At 42.8% G+C, this 24,567-nt stretch overlaps 1 protein-coding gene across 1 annotated transcript; it reads right to left on the bottom strand.

Moving 5' to 3' along the window:
* Positions 1 to 795: 795 nt before the first annotated feature.
* Positions 796 to 23,906, bottom strand: LOC133655116 (voltage-dependent calcium channel gamma-4 subunit-like). Its single transcript, XM_062055032.1, has 5 exons — positions 23,561 to 23,906; positions 22,981 to 23,241; positions 18,341 to 18,424; positions 6,800 to 6,940; positions 796 to 3,329 (listed from the first exon to the last, which is right to left on the bottom strand). Exons 1-5 carry the CDS (start codon positions 23,589 to 23,591, stop codon positions 2,518 to 2,520), a joined length of 1,329 nt encoding a protein of 442 aa, XP_061911016.1. The 5' UTR covers positions 23,592 to 23,906; the 3' UTR covers positions 796 to 2,517.
* Positions 23,907 to 24,567: the final 661 nt, after the last annotated feature.

Raw genomic sequence — 24,567 nt, 5'->3', positions numbered from 1 at the left:
TACACCGTAGCTTGTAGGCCGCTTAGGACTGCTACAAGCTGGGCTAGTTAGCTCGCTACAGCTAACGCTAGCAGATGTGTCCGCAACATCTAAAGTTACGACATTACTCTGCTCTAATTGGCGGACACGGCCCTCTACCAGAGCCAACCTCTCTGTGAGTAAGGTGCAAGACGCGCAGGAAGCCATTACTCACAGTGTTTTCTGTCACCGAGTGAAGTTCCTGCTGTCCTCAGGGAAGTGGTCGCGGTGTGCGGGAGTAGCTTCCTACTTACCTTCTGACCGGCGCTGCCTTTCTTAGCAGCTAGCTAGCTGAGGAAAGGGTGGTGGGACAGAGATCGGGTGATTTGCAAGTTAAATAGTACCACTAAATATGTTTGAGAAGTGATAAAGAAAGCTGTAGAACAATTAAAAGCACACAGATAAAGCGATACTTAGCCTTTTTCGCAACAGCGAACAGACGGCGAGCAGTCACGCACGGTGAACCGGAACCGGAAGCACCCGGTATTATATATTATATATTCCACAATATTTTATTGTACAGTGTCTTCTGGTATATTTTATTATTTAAAAGCGTCAAATAAATGGTTAATGGTGGCGACTTGTCCAGGGTGTATCCCGCCTTCCGCCCGAATGCAGCTGAGATAGGCTCCCGCGACCCTGAACGGGACAAGCGGTAGAAAATGGATAGATGGATGTCCTGTTAAAGATGGCGGCCATTATATGCAGTATATGCTGCCCCCTGCAGGCCTGGAGTATGAAAGCCTGTGTCTCTACAGTAATCTGCATGACACAAGGGATTTTCAAAAAGTTTTATTGAATATTTCTACTGTATACCTGTATATATGTTCATATATGTATTTGATGTTCTGACCACTATTTCGTATTGCTTTCTTTTATTGTTCTAATTTGATATATGCTGTGTGTTGGGAAAAGGAGCTGGCGTTTACGTTCAAATTATTACGGTATATCATCACTGCTTTGGAGGCAAAAAGCTTAAACACGAAGCTCGATTTCTCAGCACTGACGTCACATGACACACATTAATATATTACATATATATCTTTTACGTTCCACCAATAAATAAATCAACATCAATTCTATTTCCTACACTCATCAGTACACGAGCCAGAACATGAAAAATACACTCAGTAATAAAAAGGCAGAAATCAAACAAACAAAACAACGATAATAAAAATTGAAGTGAAGTTGTTTGACCATCAACACTTTGTGCACACGTCAAGTCCACTGAGAGCAGAAAAAGCAACAAAGATCATAAAAAACGCAAAGTCACGAACAATGAAACAAAGTACTGAGAATACACTACATGTACATTATTTGTACATTAGAGAATAGAGTGAAGGCTTCTTAGAGAGTTCCTCATTTGGTGCTTGAGATGTTTCATCTTAAAATGTGCTTTTCTTTTGAGGCTCAAACGCTGCAGTCAGCACGTTGAAAAAACTAAACCTTTAAAAAGTACGTACTTTAGCTAGAGACCGAGTGCCCGCAGTACCACATAGTTTCATGAGGGTAGACGGCGAGCGTGCGCTGAAATAGAGAAGTGTCTCAGATTGGCTACAACCCAAAATGTGGAAATCCAAATTTTGTCTTCACAACAGTCAAATGTCCATAACGTCCAGCACGTCCGACAAAGTCTTGTTTGGTTTACAAACAGAAAGAGACTACGTCGCTATAAAAAGGCGTTTGTCTTCTGGAAAGAACCATGTAACTTCCTGTGAGAGGAAAAAAAAAGATGACTGACCTCGAAGTGATTTAGCAAATATTTCACAGACTTGAAGGCAGTCACCTGGCAGTGTTGTAGTTTTTTTGTTTTTTTACAGTGATGCCTACTAACAAAGAATAGTACTATTTAAAATAATACATATATACATAAAATTCATATTTAAATTGCTAAATAATAACATTAGTATTAAATAATTATATATTAACATGTATTAATACTAAAATGAAAAGTACCACACAGTGTTAAAAATATACTTAAATACATATTAACATATACTATAATGTATAATAATAACAAACTCAATAAATAAATTATGAACATTTACTATAATTATAAATATTCATAGTCTGGACCCTTGCTGGTCCTGCTAAGAAGGTCTTGGGTCATTTTAAGGCAGATGTCTCAAACACATGTCAGCTGCTGATCACACACTGTATGCTCAAAAGTATTGGGGCATCTAAGTCTTCTGGGAAAAAGTAGAACAGAGTATTGTCCATTGGTGGTCACTGACATTCTTTCATATCAAACTCATGCAAACATGGCTTTAAAGACCTGACTTTGTGGCACTGGAGACAGAAATGGGGTTTCTCCGAAGTGTTTCCAAGTAAGAAGCGTACAATAATGTCTAATGAACCCTGATTGACTAAGGGGAGTGTCCCAATACTTTAGTGCGTATAGTGTGTCCTAATGTCCGTATGGCTGCTAGGTGTCCTAATGTGAGGACAGAACTTAGCCCTCCTTTGACTTCCTGTTGCCTCATATTTGGACGAGAGCTCTTAAACTGGCGTGGTTTTCCTGTTGAGCGTGTCCGAGTTGCTGTCTCGTTCCCTCTTGGCCGTAAGTCGGTCCAGGGTTCCCACGTTGCCCCTGTCCCTCTCCATGGTGGTGGTGGACATCGGAGCCTGGGGGGTGGTAGGGGCGGCTGATGAGGAACTATTCAGTGGGGCCGTGTTCTGGGCGGCGGCCGCAAGGTTGGACTTTGAATGGGAGGGTAGCGTGCCGCTGCCCCCTCCGCCGCTGCCACCCCCGCCGGCCTCCTTGGGGAAATAGTTGTGGAGCTGGTAGAGCGTGGTGCGGTCCACGGTGCCGTAGAGGGGCGGGGCACCACCCCCCAGGCTGCCCAACTTGGAGTCTCTGGACAGAGTATACATGGAGATATCCCCGCCTCCACCGCCACCGCCGTGGTGAGGGTTAGGCAGGGTGGCTACGGAAAACGGGGGGGCGGACGGCGGCAGGCTGAAGGTTTTGGAGGCGCCGATGGGGGAGTTCTCTTGAGAGCGGGGCGGGTCGGTGGAGCGCGAGCTGGAGCGCGAGCGTCTCCTGAAGCGATAGCTGGGCAGACGCAACATGGCGTGCGTGGTGCTCTTGAAGAGGTCGGCGCGAGAACGACAGCGCAGCTCCTTGTTCTTCTCGATGTAGATGTTGACCGCCAGCACGCCCACCATCTCCGCCAGGATAAACGACAGACCACCGAAGTAGAAGGACCACCCGTACGAGTAGTGCCATTTCTTGTCCTCGTCCTTCTTGGGAGAAATGTCGCTGAGCGCTGCAGAGATGTACACGATCACTCCAATGATGTTGCTGAGGCCTGAAGGCACAAAACGACAACATAGGAAGGTTTAATGCTGACTCGGCTGTGTGACATCATAGCACAGTGACATCATTGCTATATGATGTCATAGCATAGTGACACCATAGCTGTAAGATGTCATAGTGTGTGGCATTTAGCACAGTGACAGTGATGTGATGTCATACTATTTTGACATCATGGCTGTGTGATGTCATTGTATCACACATTGTGTTATGTCACGCGTGCAGCGCAGTGGCATAGCAGTGACATCATTGCAGTGTGATGTCATAGCATTTTAAAATAGGTGTGTCGTGTCAATGTGTCACATCATACCAGTGCTGTGATTGCCTTGTGATGTCATAGTGTGAAACATCAGCACTGTGACATCATAGCAGAGTGACATCATAACTGATGTTATAGTGTGAAACATCAGCACTGTGACATCATAGCAGAGTGACATCACAACTGTGTGATTCTATAGTGTGTGACATCATAGCAATGGCATAATGGATGTGTGATGTCATAGTATGACAGCAGTGAAATCATAGTTGTGTAATGGCACAGTGCAAAATATCATAGCACAGAGGCATCATAGCAGTGACGTGTCATAGTTTGTGACATTATAACTGTATGATGTCATAGTATGTCCCAGAGGTGGGACCAAGTCATTGCTTTGCAAGTCACAAGTAAGTCTCAAGTCTTTGCCCTCAAGTCTCGAGTCAAGTCCCGAGTCAAGACAGGCAAGTCCCGAGTCAAGTCCAAAGTCAAGACTGGAAAGTCTCAAGTCAAGTCACAAGTCCTGCATTTTGAGTTTCGAGTCCTTTCAAGTCCTTTTAACCACAGACTAATATTTTTACACAGATTGTGTATGCTTTTAAACCGCTGTATTTATTTATTAAAGCAAGTGCATTTGAAATAGCAGGAAAAAAAATAGTACTGACATTGCAATTCATAATAGCACTATTAACCAGTCATTTTAATAGTTTAAACAATTTTAAACATTTAACTCATTCCTTTACAGAATAAACACATTTGCAAAAACAAGTGCAACTGTACTTATTTGTACAAAAGTGTTAACATTGTATTTCCATGGCATATTGCATTGTAACTAGTTCCACAGCAGTTTCTATTCTGTTCTTACCTTATCTCATTGATCTCATCTCATACTGTATGTGTGTTCATGTGTGCGTACACATGAAAAACATAACAAATACATGAACGTAACAATAAACAGAGTTGTACTTTTTAGATGTCAGGGCCCTAAGCAATATGTACACATATTCTTAATATAGTATACATTTTAACTGACCTTTATTTGACTATGTTTGTCTTTTTGTAGGTGGCTAAAATATGCGGTGCTGCTGACCGCCGTCTAACGTTATGTTACTGTGTGTGATACAATGACTAACGTAACGTTATGTTTAGGTACCTCATGCAACCCTGCTTAAAAAAATCACTTGACAAAAAGAATGAATAAGGAAGCAAACTGCAGTGGACGCAACATATTGCTGTATTTGAAATGATGTTATAACCATAGACATCTTATAAGTAGACGCAGTATTGGTTGCTGTGACGCGAGCAAATTGCATCTTGAAGTGGTGATGAGGAGCCGGCGAGCAGCCTAAACTGACAGTTGACAGGTAGAAAACAAAGATGCCGGGCTGGTGTTCAGCGTTTTCCTGCTCAAATGAGCGGACTGTTGAAAATAGGAATCGGGGGATTACTTTTCACAAGTAAGATTTAACATTAATGTACTTTTGGTTGTATTTTATGAAAATAACATTACCACAGAGTTAAGAAGGAGCAAAGATCTTCAATATTTGTATGTGAAAATCACAAACAAATCTTCTGGGGGAGGATGACCCCCCCTACAGGGGTTTGGTTTACAAACTTTCAGCCCCACCTAAAACAAAATTCACCAGCCGCCATTGATTATAATGCATTCTCATTTTAGGCAAAATATAAGACAATACTTTCTTAACAGTATAATTGTAACCAGGAATAAGTCTTCAAGTAACAATATTCAAATACTAACATTGTTGGGTAAGACAGCATTTGGTTTTATTCTGAATCCAGTGAACCAGATTGGTGGTTTTAGCTGATGTAAAGACTTTCAGGTGTTTATATATGTTTAAGTATTTGGCAGACGCTTTTATCCAAAGCGACATACATAAAAAATACATACATAACAATCACTGTAAACATCATTTAAGGGAAGAATGTAATACAAAATATCAATACAAAGTGTCAAGACAGAATAAACTCTCTGCTGCTGCAGCAACAGAGATACGGTCTATAAGATATATAGATATCTAATGTATTCATACATTGTTTATGTAGGATATACGCATGTATATATAACGTAATTATATTGTTTCTTCAACTTAAAAATAGCTGACCGTTTTTTTCCCCCTTCTCTGGGTTTATATTCCCAGTTTTGATCTCGGACGTCTGGTCACTTATAGCATATAAGAATATTCTATTACTGTTAAGCAAACTATGAATAATAAAACATGTGTCCGTTATCATAGCTACACGTATGACAAAAAAACGTGTGAAAATGAGTGGTATTCAGTGAGGTAAAATGAATTAAATGCGCTGACAGTTCATTGCTCCTGCCAAATGAATTGCACTGAGTGGAGCGGATCACCACTCCAAGATGGCGGCCCCGCGTCTCGTCTGCGCCAGTAGGCAGTAGCGCTCGATGCTGCGTACCCTTATAAGATGTCTATGGTTATAACGTTAGCAGTGAGTTTACAGCCTCACTGATTTAACTACACAGCAAATAAAAGTCATGTTACTTAGCCAATAAACGTTATCTTACATTCAAAACTTACCCTTTGTGCAACTTCAAATGTCGAACGAAGTTAGAAGTTGTTGCGTCTCCGTCTGTAATATTCGAACTGCGTGATTTGCATACGGCAATTCGTTTTTTGTTGACCAAGTCGTAGTTTTTATACCCGAACGAAACCAACTTTGGTATAAATCTTTCTCACTGGCGCGTTGTTTGACAACTCTTGTTCATTGGTTGTCACACACACGCTGATAGACAGACACGTACAAAATGAAAGATACGGAGCGCTCCCAAATAACTTTTTAAACTTTAGGTTTTGGGGAAAGTAGCAAGTCATGTCAAGTCAAAAGGCTCAAGTCCAAGTGAAGTCACAAGTTATTGATGTTAAAGTCTAAGTCGAGTTGCAAGTCTCTTTACATTTTGTCAAGTCGAGTCTAAAGTCATCAAATTCATGACTCGAGTCTGACTCGAGTCCAAGTCATGTGACTCGAGTCCACACCTCTGGTATGTCCATCACAGCAATGACATTATAGCTGGGTAGATGTCGAATCTGTGTGATGCAATAGAGTGTGATCTCATAGAAGTGACATCCTAGCCAAGTGACATCATGGCACAGTGACATCAACTCCACACATTAAAAACGTCCTGAGTTGTCTGGTGGGATACATTTTGCTCATCTTCAAGCGTTGCTCACCTGCTGCCACAAATAGTATCCCGCCTCCCAAGATGATGTTCCTCTTTCTCTTGTAGAAGCCGCTGGAAGCTACGCACACACCACCCATCAGAAGAAGAACAGCGCTCAGGATGGGGAAGATGCTGGACGCCCGCACGACACCTGCACACACACACACACACACACACACACACACACACACACACACACACACACACACACACATTCTGGTTATCATTTAGAATGGGGACCAAGTTTTTGATCATCACTTGTGGGGACCACCCTTTCTACAGGTTGTGAAGGCATAAAACATTTTTGGTAAAATGGCCACTGCCCAGTTAGCTCATACACGTCTTTAAATCTCTGGATTGATGAAGTAATGTGCTGATCATTCTTACTGGGGAAAAAGAGTTAATATGGTTTATGGGGACCAAATTTTAATAATTTTGCATAATTCACACAAATTTGTACGTGACTACTGAGGACCATTTAAAAAAAAAAAAGGTTCAAATTAAATATGACATGATCCTCAGAATACAGCACTACAGCTGTCCTCTTATAGGAAGTTTCACCACTTAAATGTTAAAGCAAATCCTGCATCTTCTGTGACATTACTGAAAACTGCTATTTAGCAGTAATGAAGTTGTCTGCAACTCCAACTACCATATATAGAAGGATGGAAAATTCTGAATGTGAATCATACTTTAAGGTAATAATGTTTTATAATCGTGCTGTATGAAAATTTCATCCTAAGGAACACTAAACCAGATTTTGTTTTTGGAAAAATGTGTTAGTTTTAACTAAGGATGGATACCATACATAATCACAGTACTATTAATGCCAGGATAACAAATATTTCACTTTTCAAGAAAATTAATTTTCTCTTTCACCAATATTTGAAACACGTAAACAAAGTAACCCAAATTTCCCTGTTGTGGAATCAATAACAGGTAAAGGGGACCTGTTTTTTTGTCCCCATACCGTCAGAGGTCCCCTAAAAGGCCTACTGAAACCCACTACTACCAGGGGCGGATTAAGAAATTTTGGCCCCCTGGGCCTGACATGGTCTTGGCCCCTCAACCCCCCGCGCGTGTGGGCGCACACACACGCACGCACTATGCAAGAAATACTGTATACTGTGAACAGACATGCACACTGTACTGTACAGAAGAGTGCACATACTGCACACACACTATTAGGTATACCACACAGACACTGACAAGCACAGGTTTCACACAGACACAGGGGGAGGGGATAAATGGCCTAAAAATAAACATTTTTGAAAATGATTACGCCCACTTCAGTGATGGTGCATTGGGTCATTTGAGAGATATTATGTATTGGAAGTTGGTAGCTATCATGAAATAAACCCCCCAACCCACCCAAAAAACTAAATCGGACATGATTTTTGCCCCCTTTTCCTCCCTTCTATCATTAAAAATAAAATAATATCTTAGGAAAACACATTGGCATAACGGCAGCTGTGCAGCAAATTGAGGCTCAAAGTCTGTATCTATTTGTGGTTAAGCTTGAGGAGAAGGAGAAAGGTAAAATGATAACATGCATCGGAGAGCACCACAAAGAAAGGTGTAGGCCAGTTCATGGTACAAGGGCTGCATGCAGGTCAAGATAGCCCATTTCCAAGAATGCTATAGTGGCTGGACAGGCACTGGACATGTCCTGAACTCAGTGTCAGACGTGGCTGCCGAATACTTGGATGAAGTGAAGCAGCTGACAGATCTCATGCTGCCCCATCTGAAGACTGTCCTGGCCAGGCAGAGGATGGATGAGGAGACCTTCCCAATGGACCCTGTCAGTGAACAGGCTAGTAACATTGATGGCACCCCTGTGCACAACATTGGGATGGAGAGACAATGTGGCAAGGTGGACTACAAACTGAAGAAGTTGGGCACACTGAACGCAGTCAATAGGTCAATAATTTTACAGAAGAGCCAGGAGCTTCAGAGGTTTCAAGGCAGCAGCACAAGCAAAAAGGGAGGTTGAACTCAACTGGAGTAAATTCATGAAGGCAAAATTCGAGAGTAGGGCAGATGAGAAACAAGAGATGGCTCAAAGAAAGGAGAGTAAGAGACTAGACATGCTGGACACACTGAAATCTTTTGATGGCCCCTTCACGATAGTGGGGAAGTTGAAAAGTTCCTTGTGGATGAAAGTCTGCACAAGAATGCAAAGCTGCAGAGAATGAAGCTTGAGGTTCAGTTTGCCAGAGAAAGCACCAAGCTTCTGCCTAAAGTCAATCCTATCTTCACAATCCAGGTGACACTTCCCAGAAATGGCAAAAGTGCAATTCTCCAAGTCATAATGGATACTTAGAATTTTATGGTGGTGGTAAGTATTCATGAAAACAGGTAGCCTAACATTAGTGAATGGGTGAATTCTGGAAATAACCTAAAAATCTTACACAGTGCACCTTTAAGCAAGGGGTTTCTTTCGTGCTTTCAATTTTGCAAAATCATCCACCACATCATTGAAGTCCAACTCTCTTGTCAGCTCACTCTCAATTGCCATTAGAGATAACGCATTTAATCTTTTCTGAGTCATTCTTGTGCGCAGCTCATTTTTTACTCTTGACAAAAGAGAGAATGAGCGTTCTCCCTCACAGTTACTGACCGGTAGAGTGAGAAAAATCTGTAGCGCAATGTATGTATTAGGAAACGTAGGCTGTAGTCCAAAATGTATTATTGTTTTGAGCAGTCCTGAAGGGGTCCTCTCCTCATCAGTGTTGTTGAGCTGTATAAAAGATTTGAACTGTATAAGCTCCTGTCCAAGACTTTCATTGAGGTCAGATGGGTATGATTCAGTGAGAATCTTGGCCTTGTGAAGGACTGAAGCATTGGACTCTGTATCCAAAGAGAAAAGGACACTGAACAAATTGTTCAGATGTTTGTAGGCCTCCAGACGGTGATTAAGGCTTGAACTCAGTTGATCAATAGAGGCAATAAATGTCTCTATTTGAAACAGTTGCCTTCCCTCAAGCACAACATCTGGGGATGCTGATTCATCAGCAAACTTTTTACGTTTCCTCGTCCGTTCAGCCCTGTAAGATGGGGTGCCACCCAACATGTTTAAGGCTTTCTGCTCAAAATGATCAAATAGATCTCTTTGGGAGAGAACAAAGGTGCGCAGAGATTCCAGCAATCTAACTGCTGTACCAAGGTCCATGTCTGCTTTTTGAAGTTGCAGACTTGTGGCCTGAAATCTGGACAGAACAGTGTCCCAAAAGCCTGCCATGAAGGCCATCTCAAGTGAATCCAGCTTCCGCACTAGACTGTCAGCTTCAGTTCGTGTGTCTCGTTTCTCTGTGTCATCAGTGGAAATAACCTGTAGTGCTGCTTTTATTTTACTGTAGTTCTGCCACAGTGCTTTGGTAGATTCTGCACGGCAACTCCAACGCGTGTTGGATAAAGCTTTAAGTGTGAGATCTATGTTGGAATTGCCAAATACCCTGTCCCATCGGTGTGTGGATGCAGTTGTGAAGTTGTAAATAGACTGAATCAAGTCAAAATACTTAGAGACTTCATTTCCACATCTGTCAATGCTGTTGACTCCCACCAAATTCAAAGAGTGAGCTGCACATGGAATATAGTGTATTAATGGGTTGCTTTTCTTTAAGTGAGCCTGCAACCCATTATACCTCCCTGACATGTTGCTGGCATTATCATAAGCCTGCCCCCTGCAATTTGACAGCTCTAACCCTAGATTTTCCAACACAGACATGACACAGTTAGCCAAACTTTCACCTGTATGGCTAGTAATGGGCTCAAAACCCACAAAGCGTTCAACAACACTGCCCTCTTTGCTAACAAAACGGAATATGAATGTCAATTGGTCCACATGAGATAAATCTGGGGTTGAATCCACAATGATAGAGTAGTATTTGCTTGCTTGCAGTTCATCTGCTATAGCCTGTTTGGTTTTTGCACCCATCAATTCAATGAATTCCTCACAAATGGTGGAGGACAGATATGAGGTATTACCTCGACCCATCTGCCCAAACTTTCTGATGTGATCCTTTAGAAAGGGATCAAATTCAGCCAGGACCTCCAGAATACCAAGGTAGTTCCCATTGAGAGGAGACCCTAACGATTCATTTTTACCCCTAAATGCAAGGCCCCTTTCTGCAAGGAATTTAATGACTGCAACAACTCTTTGTAACACCTGCCTCCAATAGCTGCTCTCTGCCTGAAACTGTTTGAACAGGTCTGCATCAACTGTGGCACCTTTGGCGCGGTTCAAGACTGCTTGCATGCAGGTTATGTGCTCAGCACTTCGCTCATGTTCACCAAATCTTTCTGAGTGTTTCCAATCACAATAGCCTGTCACAAAAGAATGCGTTTTTGGGGAAAACAGTTTGCATGCAAAGCAGTAAACATTACCAGTAGAGGGAGAGTACATCAGCCACTCTCTTTGTACTCGTTGTCCATTGGGCAAGTGTGAAGTAAAATGTTCATTGTTTAGGCATCGGGTTTTGCCTCCTAGCCCACTGTTCCTCACAGAAGCTGGATAATGGCTGTGACGGTTGTGAAATGATTTTGCACCTCTTTGAATAAGAACTTCCTTCATTGACTCAGTGAGGGTCTCAGCCCATTTAGCGGGATCACTAGGTAGAGTTGTCACTGTAGATGGTGTTGAAGAAAGATTCAGCTCATTTTCTATGCTGTCCAGAGGTGCAGTGACCTCACATTCATCCGAGCAACTGGCTACTGCTGAATTGGTTGAATCATAAGCATCAGAAGCATTTGGTTCAGTGTCTACACTTGTAGTGGTCTCAGGATCTTGGGAGCTACATGCTAGCTCAGGTGCATTGCTAACCTTAGCTGAATTTGCAGTAGCATTTATAGAATTGCTTTCAGCAGATGTCTTTGTACTGAAGAAGCTGGAGATATTTGGAACACTCTCAAGTAAAACTGATTCCTTTTTTTTCTTTTCTTGCTGAATTTTTTTTCTAGCTCCTCCACTTAAACGTTTATGATCCATATTTCCCTTCTTTCTTTGCACATTGGCTCTTTGCCTATCACAACAGATAAACCAACTATGTGTGTGTGTGTGTGTGTGTGTGTGTGTGTGTGTGTGTGTGTGTGTGTGTGTGTGTGTGTGTGTGTGTGTGTGTGTGTGTGTGTGAGTTTGTTTGTGTGTTTATGATCGGTGCTGCTTCCTTCAAGTGTGTGAGGTGATTTAGAAAACTAGCAACCCAGCATCAACACTCCAAAGCAGAGAATAACAGCTTACTAGCATAGACAATTGAGAGCAGAGAATCAACTGATTCGTCTGATAGACAGCAGGAGAGCAGAGTGGTCAGTGATGATCGAATCAAGAAAATGTCTAAATGGCAAGGGAACAGACTGATTTGTACTGAGGAGAAAGAGAGAGAGAGCCAATTACAGTGAAATATATTCCAAAAGAGCCAAGTGACTAGCTGAAGGCAGGGACAAATGCCTTGGAGTGACCAACAAGAGTGCAAAGTACCAAATGGCAAAATGTGGAAAGACCAACAGGCAGATCTGCTTTTACCTCTTATCTTCACAACCAAAAAGTTGCTAAATGATGTTTTCAGTCGCTAGCCAGGTATGGCCAAAAGACGCGAAATCTAGCGGCAAAGTCGGTCAATCACACTGACAGTGAAACAAATATTTTGAAAAGATAATCATTGTACACCTTTGTGCACTTTAGTCTTCTATCTAAATATTTTCACAAAGGACACCAAGGCAGCTTGCTAGCTATGATGGGAGCAACAATGTCTGATAGACAGCAGGAGAGCAGAGTGGTCAGTGATGATCCAATCAAGAAAATGTCTAAATGGCAAGGGAACAGACTGATTTGTACTGAGGAGAAAGAGAGAGCCAAGTACAGTTAAATATATTCCAGAGCCAAGTGACTAACTGAAGGCAAAGACAACAGCCAGATACCTTAGCAGAGACCAACAAGAATTCAAAGTACCTAATAGCAAGATGGCGAGACCAACACAATAAATTGTATTAGGATTTAATTTATTAACGTTAATCTTAACAGCCAAAAAGTTGCTGAATAATGTTTGTAGTCGCTAGCCAGGTATGCCCAAAACAAGAGTCGCTAAACCTAGCAGCAAAGTTGCTTAATTGCAACACACTCTAGGATTCAGGGGAATTAAGGATAATAAAGATATTAATTGTACAACTTTTTGTACTTTTTTTCTAGTTTTTTGAGTCGCCAGCCATGTATGGCCAAAAGTCGCTAATTGAATGCCAACGTTGCTTAATCGCCAACACACTGGGACTCACTGAAGGACTGACTGAATAAAAAAGATAATTAAGATAATTGTGTACTTTTCTCTTCTGATATTTTCTCTAAGGACCCCAAGCTATCTGCAAGCAGCAATAATGTCTGACAGACAGGAGAGCAGAGTGGTCAGTGATGAATGGCAAGGGAACAGGCTGATTTGTACTGAGGAGAAAGAGAGAGAGAGAGCCAATTACAGTGAAATATATTCCAAAAGAGCCAAGTGACTAGCTGAAGGCAGGGACAAATGCCTTGGAGTGACCAAGAAGAGTGCAAAGTACCAAATGGCAAAATGTGGGAAGACCAACAGGAAGATCTGCTTTTACCACTTATCTTCACAACCAAAAAGTCGCTAAATGATGTTTTTAGTCGCTAGCCAGGTATGGCCAAAAGACGCGAAATCTAGCGGCAAAGTCGGTCAATCACACAGTGAAACAAATAATTTTAAAAAGATAGTAATCGTACAATGTCTTGTACTTTTGTCTTCTTTCTTAATATTTCTCAAAGGACACCAAAATGTCGCTATCTGCAGGCAGCTTGCTAGCTATGATGGCAGCAACAATGTACCTTAGAGTGACTGACCAACAAGAGCTCAAAGTACCTAATGGCAAAATGTGGAGAGACAGACACAATAAATTGCATTAAGATGAAGAGAACTGTTGCTATTATTAATCTTAACATCAACCAGAAAGTCGCTAAATGTCACCAGCCAGGTATGGCCAAAAGTCGCTTAATTGGCCACACACAGTAACAGAGAAACTAACAAAAAAAAGATCATAAAGATAATAGTTGTACAACTGTGTGTACTTTTGTCTTCTTTCTAAATATTTTCCCAAAGGACACCAAAATGTTGCTATCTGCAGGCGGGAGCGTGCCTATGTTCCCCGGGTCCTATGTTCCCCGGGTCCTATGTTCCCCGGTTGTTCCTGGGTCTTTGTATGCGACCGGGGAACTTAGGACCCTTTTTCTAAAAAAGGGTCCTATGTTCCCTGCATTGTATCTGGCGAAATTGCGAAATTGTGCCCTGACCAAAACCATCCCTAAACCTAACCTGTCACAGGGCGTTGTGGAGCACTTTTTTTTGGCGAAATTGTGCCCTGACCAAAACTATCCCTAAACCTAACCTGTCACAGGGCGTTGTGGAGCACTTTTTTGGCGAAATTGTGCCCTGACCAAAACCATCCCTAAACCTAACCTGTCACAGGGCGTGCGGCAGCAGATAGAGCAACTCAAACGCGAACTTCCTTCCTTCGACAACTTAAACGCGTCTCTGTCATGCGTGTCTGCGTGCGTCTTACTTAGTCGCGCATTGGAAGCAGCGGGGAACATAGAACCCTTTTCTGGAAAAAGTGTTGTACGTTCCCCGCAGCGGGGAACATAGAACCCTTTTTTTTAAAAAGGGTCCTTAGTTCCCCGGTAGAGGGGAACATAGGACCCGGGTAACATAGGGACGGGGAACATAGGGATGACCCGCTGCAGGCAGCTTGCTAGCTATGATGGCAGCAACGATGTCTGCCAGACAGGAGAGAGTGGTCAGTGACGATCGAATCGAGAAAATGACAAAATGGGTCAAAGACCAAAAAGTTATTAACTGACAGCAGTGACAAATGTCAGACTGTAAACTTTCTCGAAAGAAAAGGACAAAATGGGAAGATGCTGATAATAACAGCAAAATGGAAAATATAAGAATTTCCAAGTAATGCTCAACTCAAGTGTGTGTGTGTGTGTGTGTGCGCGCGTTAAACTTCTTGTTGAATGATTTCAAATTATCTCTGAGTCTGAACTGAGGGAAAGGAAACCAAATTTTGAGCAGTCTCTCACGAGTTCAAAATACCAAATGAGGAGATTCTAAAAGAACAGACCGGTTTATGAAAGACTTGATGGGGGAGGGGCACAGCTAAGAATACTTGAGTGAGATTCTGTGATCCAAATTCGAGATAGAGCTTTTTGATAATGATAATTTGTCAGAGTAAGGTTGTGTAATCAAAATTTGAGAATGAGCTTTGTCAATCAATCAAGAATATTTGCATTAAGTTCTGTGATCAAAATTCAGAAACAACCTTTAATAATTGATAAAGAATATGTGAGTGAGGTTGTGTGATCCATCCAATTTGAGAATTAGCTTTGATAATAATGATTGAGAGCCTCTGGCCCTCTGTGGATCATGGCCGCGGGGCCAATTTTGCCTGGCCCCTTGGGGCCTCTGTGGGTCGTGGCCGCGGGGCCAAGTTGGCCTGGCCCCTTGGGGCCTCTGACCCTCTATGGATCGGGGCCAAGTTGGCCTGACCCCTCGGGGCCTCTGGCCCTCTATGGATCATGGCCGCGGGGCCAAGTTGGCCTGACCCCTTAGGACCTCAGGCCCTCTGTGGGTCGCGGCCGCGGGGCCAAGTTGACCTGGCCCCTTGGGGCCTCTTACCCTCTATGGATCGTGGCCGCGGGGCCAAGTTGACCTGGCCCCTTGGGGCCTCTGGCCTTCTGTGGCTCGCGGCCGCGGGGCCAAGTTGGCCTGGCCCTTTGGGGCCTCTGGCCTTCTGTGGGTCGTGGCCGCGGGGCCAAGTTGGCCTGGCCCCTTGGGGCCTCTGACCGTCTATGGATCGTGGCCGCGGGGCCAAGTTGACCTGGCCCCCTGGGGCCTCTGACCCTCTATGGATCGTGGCCGCGGGGCCAAGTTGGCCTGGCCCCTTGGGGCCTCTGACCGTCTATGGATCATGGCCGCGGGGCCATGTTGGCCTGGCCCCTTGGGGCCTCTGGCCCTCTGTGGGTCGCGGCCGCGGGGCCAAGTTGACCTGGCCCCTTGGGGCCTCTTACCCTCTATGGATCATGGCCGCGGGGCCAAGTTGGCCTGGCCCCTTGGGGCTTAAGATTATTATTTTTGCAAAAGTAGTTTTGCTTGGGTCGCGGCCGCGGGGCCAAGTTGGCCTGGCCCCTTGGGGCCTCTGGCCCCCTGGGCCTGGGCCCGGTAGGCCCGGTCATTAATCCACCTATGACTACTACCGACCACGCAGTCTGATAGTTTATATATCAATGATGAAATCTTAACTTTGCAACACATGCCAATACGGCCGGGTTAACTTATAAAGTGCAATTTTAAATTTCCTGCCACACTTCCGGTTGAAAAAGCCTTCGGAGGATGACGTATGCGCGTGACGTAGCCCGGGGAACAGACGTATGCCTTCCCCATTGAATACAATACAAAAAAGCTCTGTTTTCATTTCATAATTCCACAGTATTCTGGACATCTGTGTTGGTGAATCTTTTGCAATTTGTTTAATGAACAATGGAGGCTGCAAAGAAGAACGTTGTAGGTGGGATCGGTGTATAGCGGCTGGCTGTAGCAACACAACAAGGATTACTCACTTGGATAACAGACGCGCTAGCTGATGCTAGCCGGCCACCGCACGGACGATCGGGTGAAGTCCTTCGTCGCGCCGTCGATCGCTGGAACGCAGGTGAGCACGGGTGTTGATGAGCTGGGCAGATGAGGGCTGGCTGGCATAGGTGGAGCGCTAATTTTTTATCATAGCTCTGTGAGGTCCGGTTGCTAAGTTGCTAAGTCAGCCTTAGCGTCGTTAACAACAGCATTGTTAAGCTTTGCCAGGCTGAGATCTATTAACCGTGTAGTTACATGTACATGGTTTAATAGTATTGTTGATCTTCTGTCTATCCTTCCAGTCAGGGATTTATTTATTTTGTTTCTATCTGCATTTGAGACAGATGCTATCACGTTAGCTCATGCTAAAGAGCTTCGTCGATGTATTGTCGTGGAGATAAAAGGCACTGAATGTCCATTTCGCGTTCTCAAATCTCATTTTCAAGAGGATATAGTATCCGAGGTGGTTTAAAATACAAATCCGTTATCCACAATAGAAAAAGGAGAGAGTGTGGAATCCAATGAGCCAGCTTGTACCCAAGTTACGGTCAGAGCGAAAGAAAATATGTATTTCACTGCATTCTAGTCCGTCACTCTAACGTTCCTCGTCCACGAATCTTTCATCCTCGCTCAAATTAATGGGATAATGGTCTGAATAGCTCTAGCTGCGTTGAAAACAATAGGAAAATATGAGGGAGTGAACAACTGACAACGTCACGGTACTTCCGGTAGGGGCAAGGTTTTTTTTATCAGAGACCAAAAGTTGCGAACTTTATCGACGTTGTTCTATACTAAATCCTTTCAGCAAAAATATGGCAATATCGCAATATGATCAAGTATGACACATAGAATGGATCTGCTATCCCCGTTTAAATAAAAAAAAAATCATTTCAGTAGGCCTTAAAGGTGACTGTGTAAACAGAGCGATGTCCCCATTAAGTAAGCATTGCCAGAACACACACACACACACACACACACACACACACACACACACACACACACACACACACACACACACACACACACACACACACACACACACACACACACACACACACACACACACAGCAGGTGTGACTCTGCAGAGGAAGTGCTACACTACAACTTGGCAGCAAAACACACACATTCTCATTTCTATCCCATATTTGAACAGTTACCTTTATTATTACATTTGTGGGTTTTTTATAACAAGCGATCAAAGAACAAAATCAAGAAAGAAAGGGAAACTCATAATTTTTACTTCTTGTAAAATGTAAATGTCTATTTACATTTTACCCTACAAATGTTCCTGTTTTACAGTTTGAAGATTTAGTATAAAACAAGGGTGCCCAAACTTTTTTCCTCCGAGGGCACCCCTGCTTTAAAACATTACAACATTCCAGGATAGAATCATGTGGACAAGACCCAAGTTCTAAAGGAACACAGTACATTCGGCACTTGACAACGGAGGCAGCATGTGAAACCTGAGCTGAAAATAACCCATTTGCTGCTTTTTTCTGTGAAAGCTGCTTTTGTGTACACCCCCAGACTCAACAGCACACACACACACACACACACACACACACACACACACACACACACACACACACACACACACACACACACACACACACACACACACACACACACACACACACACACACTCACACACCTGGGCTTTAACACACACATACCTTCTTTGCTTGACTCTGACATTCGTGCATTGATGTCCGCCCACCACCCCCTTCTGTCCTTTCCACATCCTCTTCTTTCTGTGTGTGTGTGTGTGTGTGCGTGTGTGTGTGTGTGTGTGTGTGTATGTGTGTGTGTGTGTGTGTGTGTGTGTGTGTGTGTGTGTGTGTGTGTGTGTGTGTGTGTGTGTGTGTGTGTGTGTGTGTGTGTGTGTGTGTGTGTGTGTGTGTGTGTGCATCACTCACGCAGCAGATACTCGGCAGCGTCTTGGTCGTAGTCGGCGTCATCTGGGAAATGATTGATCTGGGAACACACACCTTGCTTCAAGCCTGACAGCAAAGACAAGGTGGAATACGATGAAGACAGGAGCGAAAAACATTTGCGTTAGCTTAGCCACTTAGCGTCCAGCAATGTTCTCGACTAGGCAAAAAACAACCAAAAAAAACACTTAATATTTCATCTTCCCTCTATTGATTTTGAGTCAGTCTGTCCAAGGGGACGCCAAGAAACACAAATACTCAACATGAAATGTTACATAACATTTTCATTTACTCATGTAAAAATCAGTGGTGCTTTTTGATATCGGCCACATGGGCAATTGCAGAGGTCGGCAATCTCTAAAGGGCGTCAGAAAACTGAGGAGAAATAATATATACAAATTTGTGCTCAGCGCTTATTTGCTTATCAGGTTGTAAACAAAGGAATTTACAACAGAATTGGCTTAAAAATGTAATTACTGTATTTTCCAGACTACTTTTTTCCTATGCATTGAAGCAATGCGGCTTATAAAACAATTTAATTTATGGATTTTTCTTCGCTAACTGCCAGAATGTTTTGTGTTCCACAAATAGTTTTTGTATTACGCCGACAGAGACACTGAAAATGTGTGTTATGGTTTGTGCTATGGCGCAATCTTTTAGACTTAGACTAGACTTAGACTTCCTTTTTATTGTCATTCAAATTTGAACTTTACAGCACAGATAAGAACGAAATTTCGTTACATAAGCTCATGGTAGTGCAGGATAAAAAAGCAATAAGGTGCATATATAAATAAATATATATATATAAATATATATATAAAATAAATAAATGTATATAAATATATGTAAATAAATAAATAGATTACTGTACAGATAAATATATTGCACTTTTCCACATGCGTCCACGTTTATGGATGTATGTTATATTGTCTTTTTTATTACAGCGAGTTAATCCATTTTGGGGGGAGTTGAGGGAATAATTTAATTATGAACGCGTTTGCTCACTGCAGGTGCTGCGGGGTGACAATGTGCTTCCTCTATTCGCAGACAGAATTTCTACTCAAAATTTTTATTTATTCGTCACTCCAAGCAATGTTTGTACGTTTTAAAATATAACTAAAACCATTCATACTCACTAAACAGTCCCATGTGTGATGTAAGAGTGTTTTCATGCATATGTGTACGCGCTATCGTAATGTAATCAAGATATTGTCGCTAGCATTAGCAAATATGCTAACAAGTCTACAAGTTCAGTCCAGTTCAGTTTATTTAGCACATTTAAAAACAATCCCAGTTGGCCGAAGTGCTGTACAGACATAAGAAAAGGGGCACATAGTGTCAAATTTACATTGTAAGACGGAAGGATGAATAGAATACAGTAGTAAAATATACCTTAAAAGAAGTGCAGAATATATCAGTCAAAATGTAAAACATAAATAAAAAGGGATAAAACAAGAAATAAAAACAACCAATAAATAAAAACAACCAATATATCCTGTCTAACTAGATTTTAATGCCAGGGAGTAAAAATATGTTTTTAGCCTAGATTTAAATTGGCCCAGAGACTGGGAGGACCTAATAGATAGTGGAAGGTTGTTCCATAGTCTGTGCCCTACCACTCTCGTTTTTAGCCTAGTTTTTGGGACAGCTAGGAGGAGCTGGTCTGAAGATGTCAGGGTCCTGCTGGGACGATAAGGCTGCAGCAGCTCAATAAAATAAGGCGGGCTTCTTGGTGTAAGCATTTAAAAACAATAGGTAACATTTTCAAATGAACTCTAATAGTATATGGGAGTCAATGAAGGGAAGCCAGTACGAGGGTAATGTGCTCGCGGCGTTCGGTTTTAGTTAAAAGACGGGCAGCAGAGTTCTGCAAGCGCTGCAGCCGCTGGAGAGAGCCCTGATCATGGCCTAGTCATCCAGGCGTGACGTCACAAATGCATGGATAGCTCTTTCAAAGTCGGCCTGTTTTATTTTTTGCCAAGAGTCTTAGCTGAAAGAAGCTAGATTTAATGACACAGCTAATTTGTTTGTCGAGATTCTTTGCCAAGAATCCTAGCTGATTCTTGGCAATATGAGGACAGAGGATCAATAGCACTGTCATGCACACTAAAACATACTGGGTTATTCTGATAACCCAATTTATGAGTTGCTGGTGTTGAGTTAAATTGTGGAGTTATTTTTAAGAATAGCAATCCATTTTTTGGATTATAAGGGTATTATTTTAACTCTATTTCTGGGTTTTCAAAATGATAAATCATTTTTAGGTTGTTTTTCAACAAGTAACGCATTTTTGGGTAAACAGCTTTTTTTTTTAAATTAAAAAGTTACTTTTTTCTTGAAGGGAATTCTATTATGGATTAATCTCGTTAACATTATTTACAATCACCCAACATTGAGTTATCATAACTCAACTTTTTGGTTAAATAATTAAATGCACAAGTTGGGTTGAAAAACTTAACCCAAAATGTTGAGTTGAAATAACTCAATTAAGGGGTTCATCCTTTTCTGAACCAGCAGTTGGGTTAAAATTGGGTTATTTTTTAACCCAACATTTTTTAGTGTGTGTCCTTGCAGCTAGTTTGTTTAACCAAATACGATGATTTCTGTTTTATTTTTGTTTAGGTATAAACAATTGGCCCTCAACCATCAAACAATTCTGCAGAGTAGTCATGGCAACCTGGGTATTGCTTACTGTTACAGGCAGATATATCTGAATATTGTCTGCGAAACAGTGAAGGGACATTGTGTTTTATAAAAACAACACCCAGGGGAAGCATATATAAAGAAATCAGGACAGGTGCTAACATTTAACCATGGGGTACACCATATTTAAGGGCAGACTCAGAGGAGGAGTATTGGCCTAGGTTTACAGAAAAACTCCTGCTGGTCAAAAATGACTGGGACCATTTTAGAGCCATTCCCAATACCCACACAAAACTCAAGGCGAGTAAAAGAATGTTGTGGTCCACCGTATCAAAAACAGCAGTCAAATCTAAAAGCACAAGAACTGCAGATTGACCTGAGTTCACAGCTAAAAGAAGGTCATTAAAACTCTTAAAAGGGCATTTTCTGTGCTATGTTGTGATCTAAAACCAGACTGGATTTTTTCCCCCAATATCATTTGAGTTAAGATAATGAAGAGGTTGATCAAAGACAACATTCTCTCGGACCTTGGGTAAAAATGGCAACTTTGAGGTTGGTTTAAGATTTGATAAAATATTGGGGTGAAGGTTATTCTTTTTGATTAGTGGCTGGACCTCAGGGAGGAATTGACTACATGGACAAAAAAAGGCCCAATAGAGGTAAAAACATTTTTAGAAAGCTGACATGGGATAATGTCTAGTGGACATGGAGAGGGTTTTATCTGTTGAACTATTTTTGTTAATTCAGGAAGGGACACTGGCTCAAAACACTCAAAGGCAGTAAGGCATGTTTCCACTGAGACTACAGCAGCAGGAAGGGACAGTCTAATCATTGATGTTTTTCTGTGAAAAATGTCAAAAATTGTTCACATTGTAGAAGAATGCTCCACACTGTTGGAGTTCAGTGGATTAATAAGCAAGTTTCAGTGTCACATGAGTACCTACACAAGTGACTGTGTTGGTATTACTAACTTACAATGGCATTATTTTTATACCGTTTGTATCGTTTGCTCAGTGGCCTTGTGGTTAGAGTGTCCCCCCTGAGACTTGAAGGTCGTGAGTTCAACCAAAGACTATAAAAATGGGACTCATTGCCTCCCTGCTTGGCACTCAGCATCAAGGGTTGGAATTGGGGGTTAAATCCCGAAAATGATTCTTGAGCATGGCCACCGCTACTGCTCACTGCTCTCCTCACCTTCCAGGGGATGAACATGGGGGTGGGTCAAATGCAGAGGAAAATTTCACCACACCTCGTGTCTGTGTGTGACTATCTTTGGGACTTTAACTTAACTTAACTTTCAGTTTTGTAAATTCACCAAAACGTCACTGTGGCGTTATTGAGTCTGTTTAGCTAATTAGAGCGGTAGCTTCTATAGCTAGTGGGTCCCTGATGATGACCTCTGTTTTGTTTGATCAGCTGTTTTACTGCCCTCTTACAGGCACCGTTTGGAAACAATTAAGGTATGTAAATAAACATTTACAAAATCTTTTGAACCGGTATATATCTGCGGCTTATAGTCCGGTGCGGCTAATATGTAAACATATTTATTTCTTCAAAAATGTGGTGGGTATGGCTTGAATACCGGTGCGCTCTATAGCGCGGAAATAACGGTAATTTAATTCTTAATATTGTATAACATTGAATATATTGCAGGTTAAACGCCTTGAACAAATTATTTCACTCCAAATATCCTTACGCAGAGGTGTCTCGGACAGGGCGCCATTAAGGCCACAACCAGATCAGATCAGTGTTGCCGCGCTACAACGACGCTCGGCATGTTGTCTAGCTTCAACAACTTATTGTTTGTGATTATTCCTGTCATGCTAATGATACTAATGCGCTACATAATTGATTGCATGGCAACACCCGTGCCACACACACACACACACACACACACACACACACACACACACACACACACACACACACACACACACACACACACACACACACACACACACTAACACAGAGACTAGGTTTACCCTCCAGGCAGCAGATCCTCCACAGGCCAGAGTGCGTGAGCGCCCCCGGGTCTTTCTTGTCCTTGCTGCTGCTGCTGTCGTCCTGCGATGAAGACGAGTTGGCCGTGCTGTTGCAGATGAAGGCGCGAGCGTACAGCCAGTAATCAGTGCCGATGGCCACCGTCATGAGGGCGAAGGCGGCAAAGGCTCCCATGGTGGTCAGCAGCACCTGAATGCCTCGCTCGCACCACACCAGTGCCGGGCGAGGCAGGAAGCTGATCTCTGAAGACAGAAAGTGCATCATCATGCCAACATGTCAACAATGTCTTCTATGGTACGCACACACACACACACAATATTGTGTGTATTGACATGTGTATGTTCATAATGATGCTCAGAAGAAGAGTCCAAATGTCAGAAGGCGAGGTGTCAGGTGTCCACTGCAGTGTCTCGGTGTCATATGAGTGTCGAACAACAATAAAAACATTTGGGTGTCTTCAGCATCACGTCACGTGCACGTGGATGTGACATTCATGTGCACGGCAATGCAGATGTGCATAGTGTGTTTGTGTGCGTGTGTTTGTGTGTGCGTGTGTGTTACCTGAGGGCACGTTCCTGCTTTTTGTCTCCATCTTCTTCTTCTGGTCAAGTCCTGGTCGCCTCCTCCATCCACCGTGTTTACCCTCTGCTCTCCTCCCTGGGCTCTCCTTACCTCACTGGTGGTCCTCCTCAGTGGACGGCCTGGCTGAGGAGGAAAGGAGGAAGGGAGGGAGCAAGGGATCAAGGGAGCGAGCTAGAGGTGAAGGGCACGAGGAGACAAAAGCGGGGAGGTGAAGGTGAAGAAGAAGATGATGATGGAGAGAAGAAGCTTCCTGTCAGAGAGGAGAAGCTGCTTTGAGAGCAAGGAGACGTAAACGATGTGAGCGAGCGTGCGCTCCTGCATCGCCATGGCAACAGTGGATTCAAAAGTCTACCATGGAGCTGCCAAGTGTGTGTGTGAGAGTGCGTGTGTGTGTGTGTGTGTGTGTGTGTGTGTGTGTGTGTGTGTGTGTGTGTGTGTGTGTGTGTGTGTGTGTGTGTGTGTGTGTGTGTGTGTGTGTGTGTGTGTGTGTGTGTGTGTGTGTGTGTGTGTGTGTGTGTGTGTGTGTGCACTTTAGGGGGGATGTAACAGCTGGGAGGATTTTGTCGAGATGAAAAGAAGAAAGTGTGAGGACAATCACATACGCACGCACGCACGCACGCACGCACACTCACACACACACACACACACACACACACACACACACACACACACACACACGCACACACACACTGACAGGAAGGACGGGGGAGAGAGAGATGTAAGACACCAATATTATCAAGAGAGTTCCTGAAGACACAAATACTTTACATGAACAACCTTCATTCTCATCCTCATCATGACTATGCTCATCATCACCTTTATTCTCATCTCATTACTAGCATTCTCAACATCTACATTTACTTAATCGTCCTTATCATTCTCAACTTCACGCATACATCATCCTCATCACTATCACCTCAATTATCATATGGCCATCACCCTCAACATCCACTACCTCATTATCCTCCTCACATCACCATCCTCCT

Source organism: Entelurus aequoreus, linkage group LG08 (assembly GCF_033978785.1).
Source record: "Entelurus aequoreus isolate RoL-2023_Sb linkage group LG08, RoL_Eaeq_v1.1, whole genome shotgun sequence".
Classification (NCBI taxonomy): Eukaryota; Metazoa; Chordata; class Actinopteri; order Syngnathiformes; family Syngnathidae; genus Entelurus; species Entelurus aequoreus.
Note: the sequence above shows the minus strand (reverse complement) of the source record. Positions and strands in the feature narration are given on the sequence as shown.

Bases quoted from the DNA above. Each gene is read 5' to 3' on its own strand.
- LOC133655116 (XM_062055032.1), bottom strand. From the start codon at position 23,591: ATGGAGACAAAAAGCAGGAACGTGCCCTCAG. The intron at 6,941-18,340 runs GTGAGTGATGCA...GTGTGTGTGCAG, and splicing joins CGCTGCCGAGTATCTGCTGC to GTGTCGTGCGGGCGTCCAGC. The intron at 3,330-6,799 runs GTGAGCAACGCT...TTGTGCCTTCAG, and splicing joins GATACTATTTGTGGCAGCAG to GCCTCAGCAACATCATTGGA.